General features: G+C 40.2%; 1 protein-coding gene across 3 annotated transcripts in view; it reads left to right on the forward strand.

Moving 5' to 3' along the window:
- The window catches only part of dgcr8 (DGCR8 microprocessor complex subunit), a 28,417-nt gene extending 20,538 nt beyond the window's left edge, over positions 1-7,879 (forward strand). For 2 of the 3 annotated variants that reach the window (XM_012955055.3, XM_012955085.3), the window contains exons 12-14: positions 113-240; positions 700-813; positions 1,684-7,879. In XM_012955055.3, the coding sequence (XP_012810509.1) occupies positions 113-240; positions 700-813; positions 1,684-1,767 (326 nt within the window). In that variant the 3' untranslated portion in view covers positions 1,768-7,879. The remainder of the gene's footprint in view (positions 1-112; positions 241-699; positions 814-1,683) is intronic. The other variant, NM_001159539.1, reaches the window with a different exon arrangement.
- The last annotated feature ends 6,260 nt before the right edge of the window (positions 7,880-14,139 follow it).

Consider the following 14,139-nt stretch of genomic DNA (forward strand, 5'->3'; position numbering starts at 1 on the left):
AGGGATTTATTATATAAAATACCAGAACATCATTATTTGATTTGAAATGGAGACTCTCCACATAATACTTCTTCTGTATCAGCTAATGTACTATTTTGTGCTTTCTCGTTAGGTAAGAACAAGAGGGTAGGAAAGCAGCTGGCATCTCAGAAAATACTTCAACTGCTTCACCCCCATGTAAAGAACTGGGGGTCCCTACTGCGCATGTACGGGAGGGAAAGCAGCAAAATAGTGAAACAGGTAAGGTACATATGCTGCAAAGCAGTGTGTGCAAACACCAATCAACAGTGTGATAAAAGGAAACCATCGCCAATTCCACCATTCCCTATTTACATAAATATATGAATTGTTGTTAAACTGGCCATAAAACCAACGTGAAACAGCAATTTACCAAAATTCTCCCTACAGTTAACACTAAAGTTGCAGAATGCCTGCATTCAATGTAATTCATCTTGTTCAACTAAAATGCTCAGTATTCTTATTACATACATCAAGACAATCTCCAATATGACAAGTCTAAACCACTTAACTAAACCAGGAATCTTTAGCGCGTGTATCCACGCGTGGATACAGCTGTCCCTTTACTACATCACTAAGCATCATAGTTGGCTTTTGGGGGATACTGGGAACTTTTAGTTCTTTTTTAGTTCTTTTTTAGTTCTTTTAGATCTCTGTAGTCAAAGCCTGTTTTGTTCGCAGGAAACCTCTGATAAAAGTGTAATAGAACTTCAGCAGTATGCCAAAAAGAACAAGCCAAATCTCCACATCTTGAACAAGTTACAGGAAGAGATGAAAAGGCTTGCACAGGAGAGGGTGAGATTTAATGCCTTCTTACGGGTTGTTTAACATTTCCATTGTGGCAGGGGGTTATGTTTATTAAAACATGCACATCTTTTAAAATGTTTTATTGCCTCTTATAATTTTCCAACAGACATTGCTAAAGGTTTATTAGGACAGTATGTCACCGTGATTTACTTAAAAGGGAACATATACCCCCCATTTTGACATTGTCTCATTCAGTTGGGCTTATGTAAAAAAAAAAAGTGCATAAAAATTGAACTTTCAGATATAAATATGTGTACTTTATTTTTACACAGACATACCTGATTCCACAGATTAAAGGAAACCATGATAGTCTGCCAGTGTGTTTGCCAGTTCACCCGCCCCCTAGAGTTTCACGTAGACATATGGATAACGTTGAAACTGTATGCAGATAGTTTCCCGGCTAGGGCCCCAGCACAGTGCCACTGGTGCTACTTTATTTTTCTAAATGTGACTAAAATAATGGGAGGCATAGCTAAGACTTTGAGCTAGGCATAAAACTGAATTAAAAGGGTGGTTGATTCTTGGTTAACTTTCAGTACGTTAAAGAATTCTTAAGACCAAACTAAAGCAATTTTTCATTCGGTCTTCATTTTATATTTATCATTTAATTATTTGCTTTCCGCTTCTGACTCTCTTCAGTTTTCAGAAGGGGCTCACTGACCCCTCCAGCCAGAAAACTATTAGTCTTGATTTTATTGTTAATGATATATTACTTAGCTTTCTATTTAGACCCACTCCTATTCATATTCCAGCTTTTCATTCAGACTACTCAGTGATTTATTTATGATTTGACAAAACTGGACAAAAATTTTTTACATTGCATACATGTGCATACATTTTTTTTTTGCCTTTTAATAGGAGGAAACGCGCAAGAAACCCAAGATGACCATTGTGGAATCTGCCCAGCCAGGCAGTGAACCTCTTTGTACTGTGGATGTCTAATGTGAACCTTTAATGAAGCAATTAGGGACCTAGAAGACTCTCTTGAAAAACAGAGTGTTTGCTGATTAATGTGGTACATAAATAGGGCTGATTTCATTATGCATTTTCCATTTTTGCATCATCTCAGCAATATTACCTCCTTATGTGATAGGTGGCTGTTTGTCTTTACTGTGATCTGAAGCAATGCTGAGGCTTATGTATTCATATATATATCGCACAAGGCACTTTCTTATTAGGGACTCATTCAGTGTCTTAACATTGCAGATTTTTTGCGTTCTAAACTGGAATCCAAAATGTGGGTCTTTTATGCTTTCGGATTGTTATAATTCATTTTAGTATGTACCAGTGCACTACATATGTAGGAGGTAAAATAGAAGGGCAGGTTCCTAATGTGTTCCTTACTCGGCTTGTGCTCCTGAGATGCAGATACATATAAATGCACACACTTTTCTGTCAGCCCTATTACATGTAGCCCCTGCACATTAAACCTTATTCACAGGGTAAGGTAATCGTTGGAATAGGTTTAAGAGCAGTAACTAATTTTTGTCTGTGTTTGTGAAGGGTACTGTTTTTCTCTGTAATAAAGTGTGCTTTCAGTCTAGCCTACCTGTTAGATTGCAGTGATGGCCCATTTTTTATTGTTTGTGGTGGTTACTAGATGGAAAACGCAAGGTTGGAAACTGTGTGTTGTGCCATGTACAGGAATACAAGCCGTTGTACTCCTATTGTTTTTTAATAGTTTTAAGGGACTGAGGTCCCTTTGGAATAGGAGTCGGTGGCAAAGTGGTGCCAAGTTCTTTAGTGACTATTACATAACTTCAGGATTTAGTTCTTCACTGGAAAGTACTCACAGTTCAGCTCTTTTATGCAACTGCAATATCTTGCTTTGATAAAGCACATTCTGCTGCTTAGTGTCTCATTATAGCACAGACTAAATGAACACTACGTTTTCTTGTCTGGTACTTTGATTTTTATTTGATATGCACTTAATCTCTTAATGAAAGTGCTTTACTTTGGGAAGGTTCTCCCACCAGGCACATATGCATGCTGAGTGTGTTCAAATGCCCATATAATAGCTGCATCTGTCTGCTGCCCCCCAAAAAAGCAAATGTTATTCAAGTTGCGTGGTACCTAAAAGGAGCCATTATGGTTACACTGCCTTTTCACATGTCACATTAGCAGGAAGAAATCCCATGCTAAGCACTCTAACATAGAACTTGCACAACTATTCATAAATGTATATATAATGAGTTTTGTTCTCTTAGGTGCCCTCTTCTGTGCCGCTACCTGAGTTTGACAGTAGTAACATAGGTGTGCCCCAAGCTGCCTGACATTCTAAAAAAAGCACATTGGATGAGAACAGATTGTCTAGATGAATTCAGCAACTTTATTAAAAGTCATAATGCAAAACTGCTTCCAAAGCAGTTTGTTTCCCTTTCCTTCTTAACCACTGCCAAAGGGATGGCATTCCGGAGCAATCTTTTCCGATGTTGTATCTAGAGCATATTGCTTGCGAAATGCTCAGTGCTGTTTATGCCATGAGACAAGGGAAATAAAGCTGCTCTTGGTAATTATAATTATATTATTTCTAATCATATACATGGAAACCTTTTGGCTCTGAAGACCTGCCTTTTTATTAGGTACATTGTCACCAATGCAGTATCACACAGCAACAAATGAGTAACATGCGTTTCTTTAGCTGCACTATATTAATAAACTCTGACTGCTGTTGGGTGGCTTTGTGTTGCTGCATTGTTACACATAATTTCACATGTCACTTGCTCTTCTGCAACAGAAGCAATATCTGCCATTCTTTCTAAAACTTCAAAAGAGCAGGTGGCTTAAATGAAGCAAAGATGAATTTGTATTATACCATGTCCATGGAATCTGAAAATCCTACAGTATCAATCATGAATATGTTTTGTATTCATTTGATTTATCAGTGGTGGTGATAATAATTGTGTGAAGCACAGATTATTCATTGTGTTTTTCTTGTCTTGAAAAGGGTCTCTGCACTGTTCAGCACAGGGTGTTTGTATGGAAAGGCAAGCAGAAATACAGTTTTGCCCCTTCCTACTTGATTCACAGCTTTAATTCATAGTAACTGGTCTGTAACTTCTTATACATAGGAAAGTGTTGCTGATCTTTATGCACTGGAGGGAGAATGCAGATAAATGACAGCGGGTGTGTATAGTCAATAGTCAATTTGACTTCTATTCATAGAATAAATGAAGGAGTTTTTAATAATAACCATGGAGAGTAATAAATATAGAGAAATTAACCCTCATTAAAGAATACTGCTATTCAGATCTATAATGGCAGAAAAGGGGTTTTATTTCCTTCATGTGAAAATAAAATGAGCAGGAAATTGTTGAATGCAATATATTATCTCTTTACAAGATGACATTGAGTCCCATGGCTGTGGCGGATATAATCCAATCAATTCCAAACAGTGTGATGATCTTCTGTCATTTCTTTTGTTTCCCAGTATTAATTTAGTTTGTGTGCGACAGTGCCCATAACTAATATTGTGTTCCGCTTCCCCCCTTTGTAGTATTTGTGTTTCATCATGTATTAAAAGTATTCTTACCTGTAGCATCCTTTGTTATGTATCAATAGTACTGTTTGCTTGAAAGTGAAGATAGTAATGAGGTTACTGTTGTGGCTTTGTTTTTGTCACATTAGCTCTTCCCCTTATAGGCACAATCTATAATAGCCAATAAAGCCACTTAAATGAAAAGCCTAAATGTTCAAGGTCTTGAGATGATTTGGGTGATTAAAATCAGCAATCTGCTATTTAGATGCTTTATAAAGGTTATACATACATTCAAGGTTACTGTTCAACATGAGCTCATTGAATAGGCCTTGGGCTGAGCATTTTGACTATTAGATTAGGCTAATGCCAGACAGGGCCTGTGGATAAACTCAGACTCTGAGAATCAGCCCCTGCTGTAGCATCAGCCTTTCCTTGTGCCTGCAACTGAGCCATTGCATGGGCCCAGGGACAGACATACGGAGCTTATTTCTGCGCCAAAATGCGTATTTGAAATTTGCTCCGTGTACCTGTGCTCAGTGTAACACAGTGGTTCCAGGTACAGTCACAGGAAGAGGCTGATGCCAGAGCAGGGCCTGATTGGCTCAACCTGTGTTTATCTGAGGCCAAACACCACCCCCGTCTGGCATTAGCTTTAGTGATACAGGCAAGGCAGTAACTATAGAACAGTGATTCACAACCAGTGGCTTTTGAGTACCATGTTGCCCCTTGGATGTTGCTCCCAGTGGCCTCAAAACGTGCTCATTTTTTAATTTCTAACTTAGAGGCAAGTTTTGGAAGCATAAAGACCCAATGCAACTCCACTTTTTACACAGTATGATACATATACCCCTATTTGTACTGCCAAAAAAGAGCCTCCTGTAGGCTGCCAGTCCACGTTGAGCTACTGAATTGCCAATCTTATTTGGCACCCCCAAGAACATTTTCATGCTTGTATTGCTCCCTAACTTTTTTTTATATTTAAATGTTGCTCACGGGTAAAAAGGTTGGTGATCCCTGTTCTAGAGGAAACACTGTGCAACTGCTGGGGGTATAGGGGACTCGGCAGGGCACTGACTGCAGGTTAATTGTATGTACATAAACAATATCTTATTCCCAGAGGTTTAGAGGGACCTTAAATGTTTTGTTGGTGTGGTTATCAGGATCTAGTTACACCACTGGATGTATTAAAGGCATAAAGGTTTAAAATGGAATAACCTTTGAACAAAGCATCTCTAAGAAATAGTAGATCTCTCCATAGCACATCTCTCACCCTAATATAGTCAGATTACTTGCATTTACCGTATGAAGCACAAGTGACAAGTCTCCCTTCCCTTCACTTGAAACATTTTATTGGGGGAAGAAGTGTTTGTCAGACTGCTATCTCCCATATCACTGGCACCAATGTCAGCTTTGATACTTGTGTGTTTTATTCGATGAATTTGATTGTGTCGTGTTCTGTGCAATAACCTTTATATGGCATAATGTAGTAAAAGTTGCAGAGTTTGCCCCTGGTCTAGTAACCTGGAGCAACCAATCATTTCATTTTATAAACCTGCTAGGTATCTAAAATATATTTATGAATTTATTTCAACTTTTTTAAGCTCAAAATTTGTTTGAGTAGAAAAAAAAATGGGGAAATATGTTGCCGAAATACAGAAAAGTAAAAATCTGTATTCTTTCTGTATATCTGAATTTATACTTGTGAGCTTGAAATGCCATATTGCCTTTTAGTGCAAAGGTATAGCACCGGTAGGGTTTGTGCTAGTGTCGCCTCATAGCAAGCAGTGTGGCAGAACCTATATAGAACTACATTTTACATGCACTTTTAGATACCCAAAATCTTTCAGTGACGGAAGCCTATATAAATGTCATTGGTACGAAGTGCTGTTTTCTAAGTCATTTATAGGTCATAAATCCCCAACTCATGGCTTTTGTGATGGGAATGTCCCAGCATGCCTAGGCAATAATTACTACGGGTGCTGGAGATCTTGGCTCAGTTTGCTGTCCCTGTAATGTTTGATTCTTCAGCAGCTGGCAAAGTGTAGGGAATGTAAATATCTCTATTAGAGCTTTGCAAACGCTTGGTTTCCTAGTGGGTAGATAGTGAGATGCATGTGTATAGTATTACTGCTTATGTTGTTCGCCTGTGCGCTTTGTACCTACCAAAGCTATAGATGGAAACTCTAAACACCACTCCCATGGGCTTCAAACTGCCAATATTGGCACAGCCACAATTGCTCTGTTATATGGGATACGTGGAAGGTCCAGGGTTCCTGCCATGGTCAAGAAAGCAATTTGGGATGACAGAAACATTTGTCAGATTAACCTCAGACGCTTTTCTATAGTCAGTGTTTCAGATATTATTTTATCTGTTTTATTATTTGAAGTAAAAGTATTGGCTTTTTTTTTGTTAAGGAAGTAGAATCAACATTAAGTGCGCCGTACCAGAACCAGAACATGGGGCGCGACTTTGCTTTGTCTACTTGGCGTGTTTCAGAGAGAAAATGTGAACAAGTCATGTGTGTGTTGCTATTGCTATAGGCCCATTTGGTTCGACTAGCATATGCAAGCTGTATTCCTATTGGTCTCCCATTCCCAGGAGTGTTTTTAGGTCTTAATGTTTAAATGCATGTAAAAGCATTGGATGTTTTATGCTTCATTGTTAATGGATGGTACAGTAGCTTACAGGCACCCTTTCCTGCATGGAATCCTACATTAGAAATTTCACTTTATTATTGGGTTGTGGTTTTTGATGCCAGAATATGAAACGTTCCACATTATAGAGTATTATGGTGTCTGATGTGGTGAGTTTGGGTGGTGTTGCTGTTGCATTTCTGCTTTGTTCCCTGGCAGCTCAGTTACTGCCGGCAGGTAATGCGCAACTGAATGTATCTCCAGCGTCACCATTTGGGCTCTGCCACATTCATTCCTACCCATGCGTCTGACAGCGGGCGTTTCTAGGGAATCGCCTGCCAGTCTGTTGCTATTCTTTGCATGAATGCAGGTGAGTTGGTTTAACACTGCTCTTATTATATATGTCTGATGTAATTAACTTGTAGTTCCTGGCCAGGGTTTCTACACTTTGGTTTGAGAGCCACTTACTTATGATGCTGCCTGATGTCTTAATGGCTCTTTAATATTTGTATTTATATTTAATCGGCCTTTAACTAGAAAACGGAATTCTGCCATTTCATGCATTAAGATGTCTCCCTGTAATCGCTTTATATAGCACTACTGTTTGCTATTGACGACTGAAATAGAAGTAACTGTCATTGTGGACATTTGGATGGATTTGATGTTCTGGGCTGGACTGTTCATGTTGATGAAATCATTTGCTGTACATTTATAGTGAGCAGCTTAAGCCTTGTGTGTAATCATGTGGGACTTCAGCTAATTGTGCCTAACGTAACGGTTGTTGTATGAATTGTGTCTGATTCTTGTGACTGAGTTGTTCAATCTGTACCCCGCTCAACTAGATTGCCGCTCTCACCGACTCGAACATTGTATCTTCAGTACTGTTGGAAATATTTTGTTCGGCATTAGTATAAGCAATAAAAATTTGATATTCATGTGAAACCAGTGTTGTCTTTTTGTATTTATTCCAAATATACAAACCATGAAATTGCTAATACAGTGACATTCTCAAGCGTAGCAAAAAAAAAAAAAAAAACGTTTTAAAGAAATCACCAGCGCTTGGTCTAACCCTCATTCTGCAGCTGATGGAAACAATGATGAGCCATTATTTGTACACAAAAAGGAGACGCATGCCAGTGCTCACATTTAGCAATTGTTAAAACTGTTGCAAAAAAATATGACTGTCACCATATTTAAACAGGCAGTAATCTGTTTAATTTCTTTAAAGAAGAAAGAAAGGTAAAAACTAAGTAAGATTTATCAGAAGGGTCTATGTAAATACAGCCATAAGTACTTACAGTAATGCTGCACTGACTTCTCTATCAAAGGAAACAGAGGATTTCTTGTCTCTTTTTTTTGAAACATGATGTTCCAGCGTCTGACTTCCTCTCTCAGAAACATCCTTAATTCCTGTGGCCAGAGTCTGTGAAGCCCTCTTCTCTCTCCTGCTCAATCTCCCCTCCCTTAGGAATGTGTGATCTGAGTTGTAACGGCTAGAGCTGCAGACAGGAAGCTAAATGGCAGCTCTATCTTAAGCAAACGGTGAAAGCTTCTAAAGCTGGTTACTCTGGTATGGTAATGGTTTCTGCAGAATAAATATTGTGTTTTAGGTGGCACTAATGTGGCAAATCTATTGGCAGTTAAAGGACAAGGAAAGGCTAAGTCACTTGGGGGTGCCAAAATGTTAGGCACCCCCAAGTGACTTTAATCGCTTACCTTCTACCCCGGGCTGGTGCCCCTGTTAGGAGAAAACAGCTTCGTTCTGCCGCAAATTCCCCGGACAATCGCTTGCGCAGTAGAATGAAAAGCCGACTTCATAGTTTAAGCTTTTTCACTCTACTGCGCATGCGCGAGCGAAGCCGGAAGGAGGAAGCGCTGCAGCTACCCCGGGCTGGTGCTGTTCTAATGGAAGCCAGTTTTGACCACTCCCCTTTTTTAAACTGCACCCACTTCAAACCACACCCATGTTATCACAAGAGCTTTTAAGACCATACCCACATTAAAGGGGACCTGTCACCCAGACATAAAAAGCTGTATAATAAAAGCCCTTTTCAAATTAAACATGAAACTTAAAGTCTTTTTTTTTTTTTATTAACACATCTATACCCATTATAAATGCATTTAAATATCCCAGCTGTCTCTCTCCAGAATTGATCTGGCATTGGGATGCACAGAAACCAACAAACAGGTACAAAAGGTAGAGATACTGACAAGAGGTATATCCGTACTCTCCGGTACTACTAACCCAAACCACCTCACCAAAACCAGCAGATAGGATCTGGAGATTAAGCCCATACTGGGCCAACCATAAAGACATGTCAGAAAATATCCAAAATTGTATAGAGGCCTACTTAACAACAAATCTGGAGGATACTTCACCGGATATCACCTGGGACACATAGCATATATAAGGGGGGAATTCATAAGCAACATAAAGGCCCACAACCTAAACATAGCAGCTGATATCTCTCACAAGTCCCAAAAGGTGAGGGAAACAAGCAAAATATATTTCTGATCCTACCGATAACAACAAACGAGAACATTGTCAAGAAGATCTCAATATAGCTCAGATAGAACTAACCAAAAAACATACACTTTTCCAAAAGGCAAACATATTTGAGCATGGTGATAAAACATGGAAACTCCTAGCAATGCAATAATTTCCAGGGAAGATACCGCCAACACCTCCATATCAGCAATAAAATTACCAAGTGGTGACATTACCTCCTCCCCTGAAGAAATAAACCAGGCCTTTAGAAACTTCTATTCAGAACTATACACAACCAAACTCCAAGTAACCCCAGAAAACCTCCACCTATACCTAGAATCCCTACATCTCCCCATAATTGCACCAATAGCCTCTCAGCAAATAGCACAGGACATTACACCATCAGAAATAAAGTTAGCTATAGCGGCCCTACCCTCAGGGAAAACACCAGGTTTAGACGGCATGCCAGGAGAATGGTATAAACAGCATGCCAAAAAATTAGCGCCCACACTAGCCTAACTGTATAATGGGGTACAAAAAGAAAACCCACTACCACAATCAATGAGAGAAACACTGATAGTCCTCATACTCAAACCAGGAAAAGATCCACTGTTATGCTCTTCATATAGACCTATATCCTTAATAAATGCAGTTGCTAAAATTCTAGCAAAAGTGCTAGCCACTAGGCTGACCAAATACATCACAGGCCTAATATCCTCAGACCAGACAGGATTTATGCCTGGAAGGTCAACCGACACTAATATCCATAACGAAAAGGCCTTTGATTCCGTGGAATGGGAATACCTATGGCCCACACTCAAATCAATGGGACTACCCCCCACATTCATAGCATGGATCCAGGCCCTATACTCCTCCCCAATAGCCAAAATTCGCACCAACACCAAACTATGCAATTTCTTTCCAGTAAGCAGGGGCACTAGACAAGGATGCCCCTTATCACCCCTACTTTTTGCCCTTGCAATGGAACCACTGGCATGCCGTCTCAAACTATCACAAGAGGTAGAGGGGCTCAAACTAGGCAACACAACAGAACTAGTATCCATGTACGCAGATGACACTCTCCTATACTTGGCTAACCCACATCAAGCCTTATCCTCGGCCCTAGATATCATAAACAATCATACCACCTTCTCTGGCCTCAAGATAAATTGGATAAAATCGGTCATCCTCCCAATAGCTACCACCCCTAACTCGTTTATATACTTAGGGGTGTGGATTCACGTAGACCTAATGAAATACACAGAACTAAATATCAATCCGATCAGGCGATACCTAGAGAACAAACTAGAAATATGGAGGTGTCTACCCTTCACAGTAACTGGAAGAATAAATCTATTTAAAATGATAGCACTCCCCAAGCTAACATATATCTACAGACAAACCCCCACAACAATCCCCCGATCAACCTTCCGCAAACTAAAAAGCCTAATGTTATCCCTCTTCTGGAACGGCGAACAACCACGAATATCCTTACAGACACTACAACTCCCAATCACCAGTGGGGGACTTGCAACCCCAAACCCATATATGTATTACCTAGCCTCACGACTAGTGGTAGCATGGAGATGGACCTCTCCATCCTTGACTAACGCAGCTACCCTGCTTGAATTGCAAATCATAGGGTCTCAAGAGGAACTCAAAAATCTGCTATACAGGGGTACAAACTACACCAAACAAGCTACTCAACCAATGAGAACCACAGTTAGCGCATGGAAGAAAGCACAAAATTTTTTCCCAAAGGTACAACCACATTGCTCGCAGTATACCCCCCTATGGCATAATCCTAACCTGGTAAACGAACAGAAGACCTTTCTCGCACACCCTTAGCTCTCCAAAAAATTTCAACGCTCGGTGCACACTGCTGGAGGGATCGGCACCTTCCCCGAAATTCCAAATAGAAACAAAAGCACTGGCACTCAAGAGCTGCAAAACGGGACTAACCCTTTAGAATCTTTATTGCGAAAGTGCAACGTTTTGGGGCAAAGTAACGATGCTTGACAAAGGGGTTACTTTGCCCCGAAACGTTGCACTTTCGCAATAAAGATTCTAAAGGGTTAGTCCCGTTTTGCAGCTCTTGAGTGCCAGTGCTTTTGTTTCTATAATCCTAACCTGGAACAACTCCAAACAGTACCTGACCCCAGGATATGGACATGACATAATATCAAATACCTATCCGATGTAATGCCACAAGGTGCACTGCTTGCCTTCCAAGAACTGAAACAAACCTTTTCTCTCCCCAATACAATGTTCTTCCGATATCTGCAGTTGCGCCACGCTATGGGAACCCAATTTGGAGGCCAAGCAGTAGACATAACCCCAAGAAACATTGAGACCCTAACCCATATAGAGAAACTTAAAAAACCTCTCTCAGTATTTTATGCTCAGCTGATGAGGGCAAGCAATACAAACCTCACCAAATTACGAGCCAAGTGGCAACAGACATCCCCCAGCTTACGCCGGACCAATGGGATGACATTTTAGAGTCAACATTTGAAGGGATTATCAGTAGCAAGGACAGACTAACACAACTGAAATACCTCCACTGTACCTATCTTACACCCCAAAGACTGCACAAAATGCACCCAGACATAGGACAAGAATGTCCCAGATGCTGTAACTCCCCAGCTGACTTCCTGCATGGTGTGGAGCTGCCCATGGGCACAACGCTTCTGGGGTAAAATAGCAAAGATTATAAGGGACAGACCTAGTACGTCAGCTAGACCCAATAGTATTACTGCTAAATCAGGTAGAAGATCTATCACCCAAAAGGGCCGAAAGAACATTACTTCTTATACTATGCATGTATGCCAAAAAAACAATTGCTCTATAATGGAAATCACCTGAGGGTCCCAAAATTGCAGCATGGGAATCCATGATTAACAAAGCTATACCCCTATATAAGCTAACATACATAAAGAGGGGGTATCCTCAAAAATTTGATAAAATATGGGCAACATGGATAGATGCAGAACCCCCCTAGGACTCGCAGACTGGGGAAGGTCCCACTTCCAAACCACCCCCCCCCCCCCCCAAAACAGCCTTCACACCTAAACATAAGGTAAAAAACGTAACAACAGTATCTCAACTGTGCCTTGGATGATATGCAAATAGCTGCAAAGTAAAGGTTAAATGACAAATAACATATGTATCAGTAAAGAAGACACTGTAATGTTCTTAATGTTATAATGTTAATTTATTTTATTTACTTTCTGTAAAACAAGCAAATGACACTGGAAACAATATACTGCATACTTTGTACATTTAAGAGGTGGGGCAGACAATAACTTTACCTTTCCATTTAGATGTCAATGCCCTCCTCACTTTCCCCCTCCCTCCTCTCCATCTAATCGTGAAGCCAGTCCATGGGCCTGGGCATCTGGTCCCCCCATTCTATCACATACACATGATTTTGGCTTGATGTAAATCAGTGCCCACAAAATGGCGACTGCCTGCTTGCTTTGATTGTAATTCCAAGACTGAAGGAAACAAGATTTATATTATTTATATTGTGTAAGTGAAGCTTATTTTGCTCCACCAACATGGTAGAAAATAATTTGGAGTTATTTCTTAGGGTGACAAGTTCCCTTTAATAGTGGTAGCACAGCAAAAACCCAAATGGTTGGTGCTCACTGTAGGGATATCACCCTTCATTCATATGTAAATTATATTATGTCATATTAAGACATACCCTTAAATCCATATGCCTCCTCCTCCCCTGAGGATAGCACAGCAACCCCCAGCATATAATTACACACCTTAGGGACCATATAATAACTATTTCCAACTGCTAACAAACTCCCAGAACAAACCCCTGCCAGGTTCACCTCCCACAGGCAGTATAGGGCTGAGGTGTGAATAGGTGAACAATGTGGGTGCTTACAATCTGAGCCTGAGGTGAGAACAATGCAGGGGGTGAACAGTACAGGGGATTAGATGTAGAAACAAGCAATCACAGAAGCCAGATATGTGGGGGGGGGGGGCACACATTCAGCTAGTGGGCCTCCAGTTGGATAGCACTGTGCTAGGGTGAAATCCCACTCATTTTTCCTTCCAAAGCAAAACAATTGCATGGGTTTCCTAAAGTATTATTTGTAAACTATATTTGTTGGTCAAATTGGTGCAAATTAAGGGTGTCTAGTAATAATGCATTATACAAGAGAAAACTTGCCTTTCTGCAGCCCAGCTTGTAAAGAACAGAAACAGCAGCTTTTACTACAGGTGCCATAAATTCTACAGTTTGACCCTTGAAATGGCTTCTCACTTATGTCGCATCTTTAAAATGGTATCATTAAAAGTATTACTAGGAGTATTACTTTGGACACAACTGTCAACAATGAATACCATGGGAGAAAAAGGTGGGGATTTGAAGTAATGGCTGCAGTCCCCTTACGGTGCATCGTGTGATGCCACTGCATTACTGAGCATGGGTGGGATATCTTAGAATCTGGAAAAGTGTTACTATAGCTTACCTCTGTCAAAACCCTGAAATATTGCAGTGCCTAAATCTGGCCATACACATACCAATAAATATCTTCATATGATTTTCAATAGGTATATGAGGGCTTTTGATCCTAACCACATACTATGGCTATTGTTCAGTGTAGTCATGTATAAATCCATCTGCACCGTATCTGGCAGCGTCCTCTTCACTCTTCTATTTCCATATTGTGTATGGCCCTTTGTACTGGATCTC

The sequence above is a fragment of the Xenopus tropicalis genome, chromosome 1 (genome assembly GCF_000004195.4).
Source record: "Xenopus tropicalis strain Nigerian chromosome 1, UCB_Xtro_10.0, whole genome shotgun sequence".
In the NCBI taxonomy this organism is placed as follows: domain Eukaryota; kingdom Metazoa; phylum Chordata; class Amphibia; order Anura; family Pipidae; genus Xenopus; species Xenopus tropicalis.